The sequence below is a fragment of the Pan troglodytes genome, chromosome X, assembly GCF_028858775.2.
Source record: "Pan troglodytes isolate AG18354 chromosome X, NHGRI_mPanTro3-v2.0_pri, whole genome shotgun sequence".
NCBI lineage: Eukaryota > Metazoa > Chordata > Mammalia > Primates > Hominidae > Pan > Pan troglodytes.
In genome coordinates this window covers 148,372,732-148,391,792 of record NC_072421.2, presented here as the reverse complement: position 1 = coordinate 148,391,792, position 19,061 = coordinate 148,372,732, and the positions used below count along the sequence as shown (strand labels likewise).

At 42.2% G+C, this 19,061-nt stretch overlaps 1 protein-coding gene across 14 annotated transcripts in view; it reads left to right on the top strand.

Annotated features, from left to right (window-relative positions):
- Nucleotides 1-19,061, top strand: part of CD99L2 (CD99 molecule like 2) — a 131,950-nt gene that overhangs the window by 21,288 nt on the left and 91,601 nt on the right. The window contains exon 1 of one of the 14 annotated variants that reach the window (XM_016944423.4): nucleotides 4,458-4,566. The exons of 12 other annotated variants lie outside the window; for them this stretch is intronic. In XM_016944423.4, coding sequence (XP_016799912.2) covers nucleotides 4,515-4,566 — 52 coding nt within the window. In that variant the 5' untranslated portion in view covers nucleotides 4,458-4,514. Of the gene's footprint in view, nucleotides 1-4,457; nucleotides 4,567-19,061 lie in introns of those variants that run through there. One more of the 14 variants, XM_054676633.2, reaches the window with a different exon arrangement.

Here is a 19,061-nt window from a genome sequence, read left to right as displayed (position 1 = left end):
TTCTGTTGGCATTTCCAGGTATATAACCATATTATCTGCAAATAGTGATGACTTTCCTCTTCCAATATTTTTCCCTTTATAATCACTTATCTGGTTCTCTTATCTGATTCTACTGGCTATTAAATAATAGTGGTGCTAATAGTCTCTTTGCTTGTTCTTGACTTTGGTTTGTGATATGTATTTTTATCACATTAAGGATAAATCCTGACTCCTATTTTTACTAAGGATTTGTCTTTTTAAAAAATCAGAATTGGATGCCAAATTTTATCAAGTGGTCCTTTGGTGTCTCCCAAGGTCTCTCTGCTTCTATTTAACTTGTTAATGTAGTAAATTCTATCAATAGTTTTTCTGTAAATTTATGACTTTTTCGTTTCTTTCTTTTTTTTTTTTTTATTAAGAGACAGGGTCTCGCTATGTTGTCCAGGCTGGTTTCGATCACTTGGGCTCAAGCAGTCCTCCTGCATTGGCCTCCCAAAGTACTGGGAATATAGGCATGAGCCACCATGCCTGACCTAGATATGATTTTTATATCAGTATTTAAAAGTGAGATTAGACTGTAGTATAGTTTTTCTGTACTACCTTTTCCAGCTGTTACTAAAAGAAATGGGCAGTTTTTCTTATTTCTCTGCTCTGGAAAATTGGAACAGGAGAGAAATTATCTGTCTTTTGAGGACTGACATAATTCTTTTGTGGACTGAGCCTAGGTTGATTCTTTTAAAGAGGTAATTCAAAGACAACTTTCCTGTTCTTCCCCGTGGCATTTTCTCTGTTTAGATTTTTGTCTTTCTTCCTGACTAAATTTTGAAAATGTGTATATTTCTATGATGATAACCATTTCATCTAGTTGAATATAAGTTTCATAAAGGCAGGATTTAAAAAATCTGTTTTGTTCACTGTTGTATTCCCAGGACCTAGAACAGGATAAGGCACATGCTAGGTGTTGGTAGATATTTGTCAAATAAGTGAAAGAGGTAATCAATAAATAAAGCTAGATTTTTCCCATTCATGAGAATGGAGCTGTATAAAGCTTTGTCTTACCATTATTTTGATTTGTTTTGTATTAGTAGTTACTATTTTCTCATTCCTAATTTATGTCAGCCCTTTTTTTCCTTGATTAAGTTAGTGAGGTGATCTCTTTTGGTGAACATTTTTAAAAGAAACTAGGCAGAAGGAGCAAATCACCTATTAGAAGAAAAGAACTCAGGTTCACTTCACCCTTCTTCGTGACAATATTTGATGCCAGAAGAAATTGGGGTAATGCCTCTACTAACTTAGAGGGCAAAAGTGTGTGATCTAAGTTGTCATTCTCATGGAGAGGCGACACAAAAGCATTCTGAAAAATGTAAGGCTTCCTGTACACACATGTTCATAACAGCTTTATTCCTAATTGCCAAACACTGGAATCAGCCCACATGTCTCATACCATGGAATACAACTCAGTAATAAAAAAGAACAAACTATTGACACCACAACAACCTGGATGGATCTCAAATGCATCATGCCACATGAACAAAGGCAGTCTTAGAAGAATTCTGTATTAGTCTGTTTTCATGCTGCTGATAAAGACATACCTGAGACTGGGCAATTTACAAAAGAAAGAGGTTTAATGGACTTACAATTCCACGTGGCTGGAGAGGCCTCACATCATGGCAGAAGGCAAGGAGGAGCAAGTCACATCTTACATGGATGGTGGCAGGCAAAGAGAGAGCTTGTGCAGGGAAACTCTTTCTGATAAAACTGTCAGATCTTGTGAGACTTACTCACCATCATGAGAACAGCACAGAAAAGACCTGCCCCAATGATTCAGTTACCTCCCACCAGGTCCCTCCCACATCACATGGGAATTCAAGATGAGATTTGGGTGGGGACACAGCCAAACCATATCAAACACGTACTGCATGATTCTAATGTGACATTCTTGGAGTAACACTATTATAGAGATGGAGAACAGAGTAGTGGTTTTCAGGGGTTAGGGACAGGTGTGGGGGAAAGAGGAGGTGGGAGAGAGGTAGGTACTCTTATAAAAGGGCAGTACGGGGATCCTTATGGGGATTAAACTTGTTCTTTATCTTGACTATGGTGGTGGTTACATGACTCACTCATGTGATAAAGTTGTATAGAACTTAATGAACACGCACAAATGAGTGCAAGTAAAACTGGGGAAATTCTGAATACGATGTGTGGTTATATCAATGTCAGCATCCTGATTGTGATAGTGCACTATAATTTTGCATAGTGTGATATTTGTGTAAAGTAAACTGAGCTAAGTGTACAAGGGATCTCTTTGTATTATTTCTTATACCTGTCTGTGAATCTGTAATTATCTCAATAAAAATTTCAATTAAATAATATAATGCTTTAGGAATTACATGTCACTCAGCAACCCTCCTGGAGACATCTACTTAATAGTATAAAACAGCCAAGCAAGAGGGTTGTACTCAGAAAAGGGGAGGCCAAGGGAGGAAAGAGGTGGCAGTAAACACTGAAGTATTTAAACAGATCTCAAGGTAATTGATCAGATAGAGAGAGATGCCTGGCAGGAAGGCCTGGGTTCAGAGCTTGGGAGCCACTCTGAGTGTGGGGACCTAGTTTGTGGAGGGGAGCTAAAATAAAAACTAAAATCATAGGAACAGGTGGAATCAGTCTGGGAGGATGGGGGAACATGAAAGATTTCTGTCTTTCTGGGGAACACTGAAATTGAAGAGCTAGACAGAGCCAGATCAGTGAAGGCCACCAAGTAGGAGTGATGAGTGAGATAGGACAAGATTCAGAGGAGGAAAATGTTGCAGAGGTTTAGGACAAAGTGTTTCAAGGAAGGTTGCCCAGTGACATCAAAGCCAGTAGAGGAGTCAGAAGAATGAGGCCTCAAGCCTGCCAGGTGCAAACCTGGGTGTGGCATTTCTCCTGAAGGCTCCCTCTCCTGCGATACTCCCCCCGCCCCCGCCCCCCATTTGGTGGATGGTGCCATCCTTCTAGCCTGTAGGCTAGGGGACACATGTAGGTCATCTCACAACCCTCTTACTCCTGCAGCCCCTCTGAACTCTTCCCACTGGCCTTTCTCACCTGCCTTCCTCTTTTCCTGTGGCCGTTCCTTGTCACACACTCTGTTCCCATTCCCAATTCCTTCTTCCTCACTAGCATCTTCCTATTCTGAGAATGATGGGCTACTAAACCACTAAGACCTGACTCAGGAGGTTTCCTCTGCCTGAAGGCCATCTCCCTCTGCTCCCAGAGAATGGCTGCTCACGTCTCTGAGCCTAGCTCCAATGCTACCTACTCCCTAAAAGCCTGCAGGCAGAGCTAGTGGCTGCTGCTGGCATCAGGTAGCACCTCACGTGTGAGGCTCTCATAGCCCCGTTTGTTTAAATGTCTCTGCCACTAGACCGAGGCCAAGAACTCTGGTTTTCTAATCTTTCTGTCTCCTCTAGTACCTGGTACTCCATAGGTCTTTGGTTTATGGTGACTAAATGGTCCCATGCTAACTTCCTGGTTCTATAACCCTATGAAAAGCATTCACTGCAGGATTTCCTTTGAAATGAAAGCTCCTTAGGTCATTGGAAATAGGATTGAATTTGCAGAAACTTGAATCACAGCAGCAGGTTCAGAACTTGTGTTCAAGCAGGGCACCCTGGTCCCTGGAAGGTACATCCTGTTTCATGTTTGGGTAGTCAGGCTCAGGCCCTGGTTGGAGGCCAGGTGTATTTATAGTGAGCCAGGCATGTGACTCATCTCTTCCCCATCTCATGCTCTGGGTGCTTGGCTCCTTCTCATTCCTCTTCTCCCTTCCTGTTATGCAGACCAGCCTCAGTTTTAGATGGTAGACTCCAACCCGATTCCCTGCAGTGTCTCACTAGAATCATCTTTATGCTACCTTCCCTGTGAACGTAGGATCCTGAAATGGACTTTTCATTTTTTATGGCTTTAAAAAAATTGAGATATAATTCACATCCCATACAATTGACCATTTTAAAGTGTGCGATTCAATGGCATTTAGTGCGTTCACAAGGCTGTGCGTCTCTCACCAGCTCTGAAACACTTTCATCACTGCAAAAAGAGACCCTGTATCTATTAAGCAGTCACTCCATATTTGTCCCACCTCACAACCCTGGGCAACCACGAATTTACTTCTAGTCTGTATGGATTTGCCTATTCTGGACATTTCGTGTAAGTGGACTCATACCGTATGTGACTTTTTGCAACTGACTCGTTTCACTTAGCATCATGTTTTCAAGGCTTATCCAGGTTGTAGCATGGATCAATGCGTCTTTGTTCCTTTTTGTGGCTGGATTATATTCCACTACATGGATGTACCTCTCCCACTAGAACTCTGCTCTGTGAGGTCGTCAGCTGCAGCCACCTCATTCGAGGATGTTTCTCAGGGCTGAAATCAGAGCTGGGCACCTGTTCATGCTCGTCGGTAACCAGCTGTTGGATAAATGAGTAGAGGCTGCTGGTTTTTTCCCAGTGTCTGGTAATGCTCGGTGATATTCCTCAATGGAGAGCTGGCTGGGAGGATGGGAGTGAACACAGGTGGAGGGGGAAGGCTGCATGCTGGAGCTGTAGGTGGTGAGTGACCAGGTTGGGGCCAACTGAACAGGGACTGCTTCTTGGTGCCAGGCCTGCTCAGGCCACTGGCCCATCCTCTACTGTTTGCTGAGCTTTGCTCCTTCACATACCTTTCCTTGTTACTATTTGCATTTTAAACACTGTCCTATTTAGAAATTAACAGAGGGAGAATTGATGTCTTTTTGATATTGGGTCCCCTTATCCTCAACCTAGTGTGTCTTTTCATTTGCTCATGTCTTCTTTTGTGTTCTTCAGTAGTGGGGGATTTTTTTTTTTTTAACTGCTCCTTGCAGAGCAGGGCTGCCTTATATGCAGTGTGCCCAGAGTAGCCTTCAGTAGTGTTTTAAATATTTTTCCACTCGTATCTAGTATAGTTCTTAAGTTTTTTTTTTTTTTACATATTGAGGTATAATTTACACACAGGAAAACTTTCTGATATTAAGATCTTCAGTAGTCATCTTTGGTAGTGTTTTAAAATTTTGTTTGCTCAGTTCTGGTATGTTTCCTAAACATTTTTTTAATGAGGTATAATTCACATACAGTAAAATGCTAACATATTAAGATCTTTAAGTTCAGTCAGTTTCAATGAGTGCATATCAAGACAGAACATTTTCTGTTACCCCCAGAATGTTCCCTCATAGCACTTCCCCACCTTGCCCCCAGCAACCACTGATCTGTTTATGAGTGTTTTTTTGTTTGTTTTTGTTTGAGACAGGGTCTCACTCTGTCACCCAGGCTGGAGTACAGTGGCACAATCACAGCTCACTGCAGCCTTGACCTCCCGGGCTCCAGCAATCCTTCCACCTCAGACTCCCAAGTAGCTGGGACCATAGGCATGTACCACCATGACTGGCTGATTTTTAACTTTTTTGTAGAGACAGGGTCTCCCTACATTGCCCAGGCTTGTCTTGAACTCCTGGGCTCAAGTGATTCTCTTATCTCAGCCTCCTGAAGTGCTGGGATGACAGGTGAGCCGTTGTGCCCAGCCTAATCTGATTTTTATACCATAGGTTAATTTTATCTCTTCTAGAATTTCATAGAATTGAAACTATAGATTATTTCCTTTTTTGTTTCTAGCTCTTTCATGCAGCATAATGTTTTCAAGATTCAGCCGTACTGTATGTGTCAGCATTCCTTTTCACTGCTGAACAGTTTTCCATTATGTGCATCTATTCTATTTATCTATTCTCCTATTGATGGACACTTGGGTTATTTTCACTTTAGAGCTATTACAAATCAAGCTGCTGCGAATATTTGTGTCCAAGGCTTTTTGGGGATATGTTTTCATTTCTCTTGGATGGAACCTAGGAGTGAGATTGCTGACTCATGGGGTGTGAATATGTTTAACTTTTTTTAAGAAACAGTTAGAGTTTTCCAAAGTGGTTGTACCATTTTCTACTCCTACCAGCAGTATATGAGTTCCAGTTCCTCTGCACCATATCCAATATTTGCTGGTGTTCAGCTCCTCCGGCTTTGATTTTTCTGTCATTCCAATCTTATCAACCTTCAGTCTGAATCTGTGGATGCCCTCCCTACCTGCCTCCTGTTTCTAGTGCTTTCATGAATGTATTTGCTTGTAGCCTGCTTTTCTGATATTTTCCAGGGGTTTTGAGAGATAGAGGATATAAATATGAGTGCTTGAGCAAGAGGTCAGAGCCTATTTTTAGTTATGTGAGTAATCTCTGGTGTGGGGTTACAGCTTGAAGTTGAAGGTAAAAAAAAGGACCAACTGTTCCCCTGTCTTGTCATTTTCCTCCTTTCTGCATTTTCAAAGCAGCAAATAGCAAAAATGATTTCTGTGTCTTCTAAGCCTTCTGATAAAGGAATATTAACCTTTTGGCCCAAGCCTTACTGCACATCCAAGAATAAGTTATTTAAAAGGAAATGGGACTGTCGACATTTCCCACAATTTTAAATGTTAAAAATCCTTTTGTGTGTGGGAGGCATAGGGATTGTTTAGCTAGTTCCTGTAGATGCTCAGCCCTCAGCCAGCGTGCCAGATGGGTGCGAGTGCTCCCGTCACTCCTTGCATTCCCCCTCTTCTCAGGAGTGTATGTGCACAGTTCTGCTTGTCCCTTATACAGGAAAATAACTGCTTGCTGCCTTTTCTTCCCTCCTGGAGCAAGGCGGACTCTCCCAAGAGAGTTAGGGATTCTGGGGCTGCTAGGATGGGGGGGGGGTGCAGTGCAGTGGGGTGAGACAGTGGCTCTGGCTGTCCCAGCCCCTGTTAAAGGAGGGGTGTAGGAGGTGGAGCCTTTCTGGTGGCAGCAGTTCCTGAGCCTGGGAGGAGGGAGGAATATGTGATGAGGACATCCTTTGTGACCAGGCATTAAAACATTGAATATGAAACCTGTAGTTCTGGGGTTTGATGCATTGATTAGTATGATACCTCCACAGAGCAGGATGACAAATTTGCAACCTCTGCCTCACTGGCTAAGCAATTCTTCTGCTTCAGCCTCCTGAGAAGCTGCGATTACAGGCACATGCCACAATGCCCGGCTCATTTTTGTACAGACTGCTTCCTGGCAGTTTAGTACCGTGAAGGCATTGTGACTTGTTTACTCCAGCCTCTGGAAGTATGGCTTAAAATCTGTGCACTCTGTAATTCGTCCGCCTGTCTTTGGCTGTCTGTTAGTCCATCAGAGCTGTGTTGCACGGAACATAAACATGCTTTCACAGAGGAACATGCCAGCCTGGGAGGGAAGCCCAGGCAGTAGGCTTGCTGACTTTTAATATCTCCTTTAAGCAGAACTTAGCATAGCCAGAGAGGGTGGGGTTGGGGTGGGCAGAGCAGGGAAGAAACCTAATTATGCAAATTTTGATCTTAAAGCTTTATTCGTATGTTTCCTGGCAGGCTGTTCTTTAATCTCAAGAGCAAGATTGCTCAGAATTACCATATATTCTAGTTAATTGCATTAAAATTATAGCAAAGGTTGTTTTTGCTATAATCAAGAGTGATTCTGATTAATACTTATGAAATCAAATGCCTCACCAGCGGTGGGGATGAGAACAACCTTGCCAGTCAGCTATTCCCTCCCCAGTCTCCCCTCCCCAGTCTCCCCTCCCCATCTTCCTCCAAAAGGCCAAAGATACAAACATGTTGGAAAGAGTTTTTTTTAAAACTACTTGCTTATATGGATAGTCATTTTCAAAGAACACTTCTCAAAGAGGGAGTCTGATTATTTTCTTCTCTCTTTAGTACAAAGGTTGTAAAATAGCTCTTTATTGAGGAAGGCAAAGAGAGGGCCTGAGCAGACGCCTTGGCTGGCAACAGTGACACAAGCACATGCCGTCCTCTCCTGACTGGCTAGCTGTGGACTGGCAGCCACTCAGGGCACTCTGAAGGGTGTTTTCTGTCAGATCAGTAGAGCACCTTGGGAAGATCCAGAAGAAATCTGGAGAAGACACAATCACACATATACAGAAAACATTAGAATTACATACAAATATGAGATAGAAACCAAGTGGAAATGAACTAGAGAGTAAGGTATGTCCAAAGTGCTTAGTGGAGGGACCAGGGTGATGGCAGTGGGCCTGAAGGAAATGACTGGATGCAAGAGGGATTTGTTAGGTCGAATTGACTGGCCTCATTGATGGGTCGGATGTGGGTGGTGAGGGGAAGGAGTTGTCAAGGGTAATGCCCAAGTTTCTGGCTTGAGGAGCAGTGGTGCCATTTCCTCAGATGGCAATGGTTTGTACAGGTCTCCCTGCACACATGGGAGTTAGATGCTGAGAAGTGAACTTACAAGGTGAGATTTCCAGGAGGTTCCTTTGGAGGTTCTTAGGCTGGATACAGAACCTAGACATTCCTACTAGTGATGAGAGAACAGACTCACAAGGAGAGGCATTTCACAGGGACCATCATCGGGACAAGCTCATTTTCAGAAAATACTAAACTTATTATCCAGGAAAGTCTCATTCACTTGCCTTGACCATGAGAGAAACTATTGAAGAGCAGAGAATTTGGCAGATTGCAAAAGAGAACATCACAGAAATCTGATCCAGCATCATAGTCATCTTTGTTTATTGATTCTCATGTGTGTAACTCAGTTTTAATCATCTTCTGCCACGAGGCCATCACAAGTATGCTTCCATGGATTCTATTCAAAGGATTGGAGTCTTCACAGGAAACCACCTACATCCCTGAGCCTCTGTCCTCTTAAAACCCAGGCTGATAGCAACAGAAAGTGAAACACCACATGTTCTCACTCATATATGGAAGCTAAATAAAGTTAATCTCATAGAAGTAAAAAGTGGATTCGAGGATACTAGAGGCTGGGAAGGCTAGGGGGAAGGGGGCAGTTAGGAAGAGATTTGTTAAAGGATACAAAATTACAGCTAGATAGGAAGAATAAGTCTAGTGTTCTATACTATTAGGATGACTACAGTTAACAAGAATATGTGTTTCTTGTGTATGTGTGTGACAAGAGTCTCACTGTGTCACCCAGGCTGGAGTACAGAGATCTTGGCTCACTGCAACCTCTGCCTCCCAGGCTAAGCGATTCTTCTGCTTCAACCTCCCGAGTAGCTGGGATTACAGGCATGTGCCACCATGCCCGGCTAATTTTTGTAGTTTTAGTAGAGATGGGGTTTCACCATGTTGGCCAGGCTGGTCTCGAGCTCCTGATCTCAAGTGATCTGCCCGCCTTGGCCTCTCAAACTGTTGGGATTATAGGCGTGAGCCACTGTACCCAGCCAAGAATATATGGTTTTAAATAGCCAGAAGGAGGATATTGAATGTTACCAACATGAAGAAATGATAAATGTTTGAAATGATGGATACGCTAATTACACTAATGTGGGCACCATACAATATATTATTATTATTATTATTATTATTTTTGAGATGGAGTCTCACTCTGTCACCTAGGCTGGAGTGCAATGGCACAATCTCTGCTGACTGCAAGCTCCGCCTCCCTGGCTCAAGCTATTTTCCTGCCTCAGCCTCCCAAGTAGCTGGGATTACAGGCATGTGCTACCACACCCAGCTAATTTTTGTAGGTTTTTTTTTTTTTTGAGATGGAGTCTCACTCTGTCGCCCAGGCTGGAGTGCAGTGGCACGATCTCGGCTCACTACAACCTCCACCTCCCGGGTTCAAGCGATTCTCCTGCCTCAGCCTCCCGAGTAGCTGGGATTATAGGCACATGCCACCACGCCCAGCTAATTTTTTGTATTTTTAGTAGAGACGGGGTTTCACCGTGTTAGCCAGGATGGTCTTGATCTCCTGACCTTGTGATCCCCCCGTCTCGGCCTCCCAAAGTGCTGGGATTAAAGGCGTGAGCCACCGTGCCCAGCCATGTAGTTTTATTAGAGACAGGGTTTCACCATGTTGGCCAGGCTGGTCTCGAACTCCTGACCTCAGGTGATCCGCCCTCCTTGGCCTCCCAAAGTGCTGGGATTACAGGCGTGAGCCACCGCACCTGGCCCACATTATGTTATTATATGTATCAGTACATCACTATATGCCCCATGAATATGTACTACAGTTAATTATTTTGAGACAAGGTCTCAGACTGTTGCCCAAGCTGGAGTGCAGTGGGGGAGATCTCAGCTCACTACAACCTTTGCTTCCCAAGCTCAAGTGATCCTCCTGCCTCAGCCTCCCAAGTAGCTGAAACTACAGGCGTGTCCCCCCACACCTGGCTAATTTTTGTATTTTTGGTACAGACAGGGTTTTGCCACATAGCCCAAGCTAGTCTTGAACTCCTGGACTCGAGTGATCTGCCTGCCCCATCCTCCCAAAGTGCTGGAATTACAGGTGTGAGCCACCACCTCCAGCCATGTACAACTATTATTTGTCAATTAAAAAATAAAAGTAAAAAAGGAATGTCTTCAGTAAACATACAGTAATTAGGAAAGTGTTTTTGCACATTTAGAAAAACTAGAAAACAAAAAAAACAGGCTGATGAGTAGGTTGAAATAGGTCCCAGGAGCTACCTGTTTTTTTTTCTTTTGATTTTTAAATTTTAGAACATTTTGGATTTATAGAAAAATTGTGAAAATAGCAGAGTCTTCTCATGTGCTACACACCCAGTTTCCCCTGTTCAAAAACCTGTATAAAAATTGATGTATCATTGTACATATTGTAGGGGTACCTGTGATACTCTGATACATGTATATCATGTGTAATGATCAAATCAAGGTAATTAGAATAGCCACCACCTCATACGTTTATCATTTCTTTGTGTTGAGCACATTATAATTCTTCTCATCTAGCTATTTTGAAATATACAATAAATTCTTGTTAACTAGAGTCACTCTACTGTGTTATATAATACTAGAACTTAATCTTTCTAACTATATTTTTGCACTCATTTTAAAGTTTAATTTTTTTTTAATAGAGACAGGGTCTTGTTATTTTGCTTAGGCTGTTCTTGAACTCCTGTCCTCAAGCAATCCTTCTGCCTTGGCCTCCCAAAGTATTGAGATTACAGGCATGAGCCACTGCACCCAGCGTTTTTGTACCCATTATCTGACCTCTTTATCCCTCTCTTATTATTGACATTGCAAATTAGTATAGTACATTTATCACAATCAATAAATCAGTATTGATACACTGTTATTAAAGTCCATGTTTTATTCAGAATTCCTTAGTTTTTTCCTGATGTGTTTTTTGTTGTTGTTGTTCCAGGATCCCATCCCCTACCTGGGCATTTTGCATCTGAGAATTGCTGGGCTGAATGGTCAAGAATTCCAAGAGTACAGTTCCCCATGTCTTTGGGTTCTCTGCAGGCTGATAGTTGAAGGATTCCTAAAATTGGTTTTTTATTTTGTTTTGTTTTTTGAGACAGGGTCTCACTCTGTTGCCCAGGCTGGAGTGCAGTGGCACAATCACGGCTCACCACAGCCTCCACCACCCCTGGGCTTAAGCGATTCTCCCACTTCAGCCTCCAGAGTAGCACGGACTACAGGAGTGCATCACCACGCCCAGCCAATTTTTGTATTTATTGTAGAGATGGGTTTTCACTACGTTGGCCAGGCTGGTCTCGAACTTCTGGGCTCAAGCAATCCTCCCATCTCGGCCTCCCAAAGTGTTGGGATGACAGGTGGGAGCCACCACACCTGGCCCCCTAAATTAGGTTTTTAAAAATACCACTACCCAAACTTCAGTATAGTTTTCATCTTCTTTTTCCTGTTGCTATTGCATCTGATGGAGTTTAAGGTGACTCAATGATTCCATTTCCAAGTAGGTCCATGAAAAAGTGTGTTGTTGCTGGGGATGGGGAGAGTCACCACTTCCTGAAGGCCTCCTGTGCAGTCACTGTGATGGGCCAGGCCTTGTTTGGCATCCTAGTCTAACCCTCTTGGCTCTCTGATGCAGAAAGTGGAGTTCGTCTCACATCTCAGGTCACCATGGAAGGTGTGCAAGACCCCTCTCTTATTTTAAACATTATTTATTTATCTATCTATTTATCCATCTGTGTAGTCTATCTAATTTGTCAGTCAATCAATCATAGCTCACTGCAGCCTTGAACTCCTGGGCTCAAGCAGTCCTCCTGTCTGAGCCTCTCGAGTAGCTAGAATTACAGGCATACCCCCACCCTGCCATGCCTGGCTAATTTTTAAATTTTTATAGAGATGGAATCTCACTATGTTGCCCAGGCTGGTCTCAAACTCTTGGCCTCAAGAGATCCTCCCTCCTGGGCCTCCCAAAGTGTTACGATTATAGGCATGTAACACCATGCCTGGCCTTACTTTGGCTTGTATTACTTTATATTCCCCTTTATCCTCCATCTATACTTTCCCCCCCTCTCCTCATTAAGCACCACTCTTTTTTTCCTCCCAGTTTTTTCCTGTGGTGAAATACACATATGTAAAATTTAATTTTTTTTTTTTTTTTTGAGACAGGGTCTCGCTCTGTCTCCCAGGCTGGAAGTACAGTAGCATGATCTTGACCAAATGCAGCCTCTGCCTCCTGGGCTCAAGCGATTCTCCTGCCTCTGCTTTTCAAGTAGCTGGGACCACAGGTGTGCACCACCACATCCAGCTAATTTTTATATTTTTTACAGGGATGGGGTTTCATGTTGCCCAGGCAGGTAAATTTACTATCTTAAGTTTTTAAGTCTACAATTCCATGGTATTAAGTACATTCACATGGTTGTGAAGCACCTGTTCTTTATATGTCATTAAATATGCACATATCCTTGTGAAATATGTAAAGTGCATGTGTGCTTTTTATGAATAGTATTGTGCTGATCTGTTTCCTACTGTCTGCACTCAGAACCGTGTTTTCAGGATCTCTTCATGTTGCTATATCTGCTTTGTTGCTTCCAATTGTCCTAGGGTGTGACACCCAAGGTGTCTCCAGTTCCCTGTTCCACAGTCAGTGCAGCAGCAAGCATCCTTCTCCATGTGCCCAGGAGCAGAATATCACATCATGGGGCACACCCCAAGTGCTGCCAGGTGGCTTCTAGGATGACTGCTGGTTCATACTCCCACCAATAGGGCCCATGGACTTCCATATTTCCACATCCTTCCCAAATCCATTCATCTTTTGAATTTTTGCCTTCATGGTAGATGTGAAAAGTATCTCGTGCTAAGCAGCTGTGATAAAGGTTGCATATCTGCAGTGTCATGCACGGTGCTTTGTGCACGTGTGGATGCCTTGTTATCTTCTGGCCTGGGAGGGAATCTTTAGTTTGGTCAGATGAAGATGTCATTTGTTACCTGTCATCCTCCTTCCCAAGCTGTGTTCTTCCTCCTTTAAGAACCTTCTCTCAAGCTCCTAGCTTCCAGGAAGCCTGTCAGATTAACTTACCTACTCTACTCCTTACTCTTGATTATTCTAGAATACTTAGGTAATGTGTGCTTGTACAGCTTTCCTAGGGCTGCTGTAACAAAGTATCACAAACTGGGTGGCTGAAAACAACAGAAATGTATTGTCTCCCAACTCTGGAGGCTAGAAGTCTGAGATCAAGGTGTTGGGAGGGCCATTCTCTCCCTGAAGGCTCTAAGTAGAAGAATCTTGTCTCTCCCTGCTGCTGGTGGTGGCCATCAGTCCCTGGCATCCCTCAGCTTGCAGCTGCATCACTCTAATCTCTGTGTCTCCATCTTCACATGGAATTCTCTCCTGAGTCTGTTTCCAAGTTTGTGTCTTCTTATAAGAACACCTCTTGTTGGATTAGGGCCCACTTATCCATTATAACCTCAGCTTAACTTGACTATATCTGCAAAGACCATTCGTCCAAATAAGATCACATTCATAGATTTTGGTTGGGTATGAATTTGGGAGGACACTATTCAACCCAGTACAGTGATACAGGCAGATTTCACTGCAGCAAGTAGAATCGTACAAACAAACAAACAAACAAACAAAAAACACCAAAAGAAAAGCTGCTCATGCCCCAATCATGAGCCAGCCTGGAAGTTTATGTGGCTGCTCCTCTTGGAGCCATTGCTACAAGATCCACATGGAAAGTGAAACAGATGGCAAATGAATTCTTGTTCCTTGAGTTGCTGCCTTTGATTGCTTTGTGCTTTAGTCTTCTCATCTGAAAATAGGAGTGTGATCATCCTACCTTTACATGACTAGTGCAATAATTTACAAGAATAGCAAATTAAGTTCCTTGTGGACAGAGTTGATCCCTACTGGAAGCCCCTCCCTATGGTTTGGGTTCCAGTGACCAAAAGATGTTTTCCTCAGGTAAATAAAAGGCTCTGGTGGTTGGACTGCCATCGTTTGTCACCTTACCTCACACAAATGCCCTGCAAGAACAATAAGAACAGAACCATGGTGTAATGTTCATAAATGCCAACTTGTAGCAAAGGCATAACAACATACTGAGGTGTGAATTGTGGGCCATAATTAAGGCCTTTGTCTGTAATATTGCCCAATTCGAATATACGTAATTGTAAGTAGGGTCACTCTTTTAAGAATAAGTGATTGTTGAAAATGTGACGTTAAAGGTTTAGCAGAACAGGATATAGAATGAATTCCAAATGGATACTGCAAATCTGTTAAGAACAAAGTTGGGCACCTGGTTGGTGGATTTCTTTTTCTTTTCTTTTCTTTTCTTTCTTTCTTTCTGTCTTTCTTTCTTTCTTTTTCTTTCTTTCTTTCTCTTTCTGTCTCTCTCTCTCTCTTTCTCTTTCTTTCTTTCTTTCTTTCGCACTTGGTTTCTTTTAAATAGATGACAACTGCTGTGTCCATTTCTCTGGGGCAGGGGATGTAATGTTCATGCTATTCCCCAGGCCCAGGATGGTGGCTGGCATATAGTAGAGCTCAGCAAAGGCTTGTTGACACAACAGATTAACACATACATAGAAGAAAGGGACCAGCAGTCTCCTAGGGCTGCTATAACAAATCACATACAGGCTTAAAGCAACACCCATATATTCGCTTGCATTCTGGAGGTTAAAAGGCTGACAAGGGTCTCACTGGCTAAACTCAAGGTGTCAGCATGGCTGTGCTCCTTTTGGAGGCTCTGAGAGTGAATCCATTCCTTGCATTTTCCAGTGTCTGGAGACCTGGAGACTGCCTGCGTTCCTTGGCTTGGACCCACATTACTCTGATGACACTGACTCTGGCCCTCCCTCATCCCTGTTTTACTTATAGGGACCCTTGTGATTACCTTGGGCCCACCCAGGTAATCCAGAGTAATCTCTCCATCTCAGGATCCTTAATCACATCTGGCAGTCACTTTTGCCACATAAAGTGACAAGAGTCACAGGCTCTGGGGGTTAGAATGGGAATGTCCTTGAGAAATTCTGCCTACCACAGGGGTATTGGATGCTATTACCTTTGTATTACATCACAGTGCTTTTTAAAGATAGTTTTATTGCTTTTAAATATAAACATAATAAGTTCTCAGGAAATAAGAAAATAGACCTCATCTATGGACAACTACCATTATTGCTCAATTTCAAAACTTGTTATTGGGATTCAGCTTCTTCCTGGTTTAGTCTTAGGAGGGTGTATGTGTCCAGGAATTTATCCATTTCTTGTAGATTTTCTAGTTTATTTGCGTAGAGGTGTTTATAGTACTCTCTCTCTTTTTTTTTTTTTTTTTTGAGAAAGAGTCTCGCTCTGTTGCCCAGGCTGGAGTACAGTGGAGTGATCTCAGCTCATTGAAACCTCTGCATCCCAGGTTCAAGCTATTCTCCTGCCTCAGCCTCCCGAGTAGCTGAGATTACAGGCGCCCGCCACTACGCCCAGCTAATTTTTTGTATTTTTTTTTAGTAGAGACGGGGTTTCACCGTGTTGGCCAGGCTGGTCTCGAACTCCTGACCTTGTGATTCGCCTGCCTCAGCCTCCCAAAGTGCTGGGATTACAGGCGTGAGCCACTGCGCCCAGCTAGGTGTTTATAGTATTCTCTGATGGTAGTTTGTATTTCTGTGAGATCAGTGGTGATATCCCCTTTATCATTTTTTATTACCCAGCACCATTTATTAAAGAGACTATCCTTTCCCCAGTCCATGTTCTTGGTGCCTTCATCAAAAATCAGCTGGCTGTAAATATGTGGATTTATTTCTGTGTATCTATTCTGTTCCATTGGTCTATGTGTCTGTTTTTACACCAATACCATGCTGTTTTGGTTACCATAGCCTTGTAATATATTTTGAAGTCAGATAGTGTAATATCTCCAGCTTTATTCTTTTTGCTCAGGATTGCTTTGGCTATTTGGGCTCCTTGTTGGTTTCATACAAATTTTCAGATTGTTTTTTCTATTTCTGTGAAAAATGGCATTGGTATTTTGATAGCAATTACATTGAATCTGTATATTGCTTTAGGCAGTATGGTCATCTTAATGATACTCTTTTTTTTTTTTTTTTTTTTTTTTTTTGAGACAGAGTCTCACTCTGTCACCCAGGCTGGAATGCAGTGGTGCGGTCTCGGCTCACTGCAATCTCCGCCTCCTGGGTTCACGCCATTCTCCTCCCTCAGCCTCCCGAGTAGGTGGGACTACAGGCGCCTGCCACCACACCCGGCTAATTTTTTGTGTTTTTAGTAGAGACAGGGTTTCACCGTGTTGGCCAGGATGGTCTTGATCTCCTGACCTCGTGATCCACCCGCCTCCCAAAGTGCTGGGATTACAGGCATGAGCCACCGCGCCTGGCCAATGATATTCATTTTTTCAGTCCATGAGCATGGAATGTCTTTCCATTTGTTTGTGTACTCTTCAATTTCTTTCATCAGTGTTTTGTAGTTTTTCTTTTAGAGATCTTTCACCTCCTTGGTTAAATTTATTTTACTTTTTTTGGTAACTATTGCAAATAGAATTACCTTCTTGATTTCTTTTTTGGTTGTTTCATTATTTGTGTATAGAAATGCTACTGATTTTTGTGTGTTGATTTTTGTATCTTGAGACTTTACTGAATATATCAGCTTTAAAAGTTGTTTTGGTAAAGTTTTTCAGTGTTTCTAAATGTAAAGTATGTCATCTGCAAAGAGGAACAATTTGGCTTTCTCTTTTCCAATATAGATGCCTTTTATTTCTTTCTGTAGCCTGATTTTTCTGACTAGAACTTTCAGTACTATGTTGAATAGAAGTGGTAAAAGTGGCCACCTTTGTCTTGTTCCAGTTCTTAGAGGAAATGCTTTCAGCCTTTCCTCGTTCAATATGATGTTAGCTGTGGGTTTGTCAATATGGCTGTGTTAGTATTTTGACGTATGTTTCTTCTATGCCTAGTTTGAGTTTTTACCATGAAGGGATATTACATTGTATTAAATGCTTTTTCTATGTCTATTGAGATGATCGTGTGGTTTTTGTTCTTCATCTTGTTGATGTATCACATTTATTGACTTGTGTGTGTTAAACAATCCTTGTGTCCCTGGTATAAATTCCACTTGATCGTGGTGTATTATTTTTTTGATGTGCTATTGAATTCAGTTTGCTATTATTTTGTTGAGGATTTTGTATCTTTGTTCATCATGGATATTGGCCTGTAGTTTTCTTTTTGTATTGTGTCCTTTACTGATTTTGGTATCAGGGTAGTGCTGGCCTCATAGAATAAGTTAGGGAGAATTTCCTTCTCCTCAATTTTTTGGAATAGTTTGTGGAGGATTACTGTTAGTTCTTTTTTATATGTCTTTTAGAATTCTGTAGTGAATCTATCCTGTCCTGGGCTTTTCTCTGTTGGGAGACTTTTTATTATTTTATTATTATTATTTAAGACAGAGTTTTGCTGCCGGGCGCGGTGGCTTACACCTGTAATCCCAGCACTTTGGGAGGCTGAGGCAGGTGGATCACCTGAGGTCAGGAGTTCAAGACCAGCCTGGCCAACATGGTGAAACCCCGTCTGTACTAAAAATACAAAAAATTAGCCGGGCGTGGTGGCAGGTGCCTGTAATCCCGGCTACTTGGGAGGCTGAGGCAGGAGAATAGCCTAAACCTGGAAGGCGGAGATTGTAGTGAGCTGAGATCACGTCACTGCATTCCAGCCCGGGCAACAAGAGCAAAAGTCCATCTCAAAAAAAAAAAAAAAAAAAAGACGGAGTTTCGCTGTTGTTGCCTGGGCTGGAGTGCAATGGCGCGATCTCGGCTCACTGCAATCTCCCCCTCTCGGGTTCAAGCGATTCCCCTGCCTCAGCCTCCCGAGTAGTTGGGATTATAGCTGCGTGCCACCATGCCTGGCTAATTTTTATATTTTTAGTAGAGACGGGGTTTCACCATCTTGGCCAGGCTGGTCTCAAACTCCTGACCTCATGATCCACCTGCCTCGGCCTCCCAAAGTGCTGGGATTACAGGCGTGAGCCACCGCACCTGGCTGAGACTTTTTATTATTGATTCACTCTCATTACTCGTTATTGGTCTGTTCAGATTTTCTATTTATTCCTGATTCAATCTTGGTAGGTTGTAGTTTCTAGAAATTTATCCATTTCCTCTAGGTTTTCCAGTTTGTTAGTGTATAGTTGTTCATAATAGTCTCTGATAATCTTTTGTATTTCTGTGGCATCAATTGTAATGTCCCCTTTTTCAGTTCTGATTTTGTTTACTTGGGTCTTCTCTCTTCTTCTTGGTTAGCTTAGCTATTTTGGTTAGCCTAGCAAAATTGGTTTATCAATTTTGTTTCTTTTTAAGGAAGCAACTTTTTGTTTCATTGATTCTTTGTATTTTAATCTCTGTTTCATTTAGTTCTGCTCTGATCTTTCTTTCTTTCCTTCTACTAATTTTGGGTTTGGATTATTCTTTTCTAGTTCCTTGAGGTGTATTGTTAGACTAATTATTTGAAATCTTTCTACTTTTTGATGTAGGTGTTTATTGCCATAAATGTCCCTTTTAATACTGCTTTTGCTGTATTCCACAGGTTTTGGTATGTTGTGTTTCAATTTTCATTTGTTTCAAGAGTTTTTTGATTTCTCTCTTAACTTCTTCATTGACCCATTGGTTAGTCAGGAGCATATTGTTTAATTTGCATGCATTGGCATAGTTTCCAAAGTTCTTCTTGTTATTGATTTCTAGTTTTATTCCATTGTGGTCTGAGAAGATATTTGATATGATTTAATTTTAAAAAGATTCACTGACTTGTTTTGTGGCCTAACATATGGTCTGCC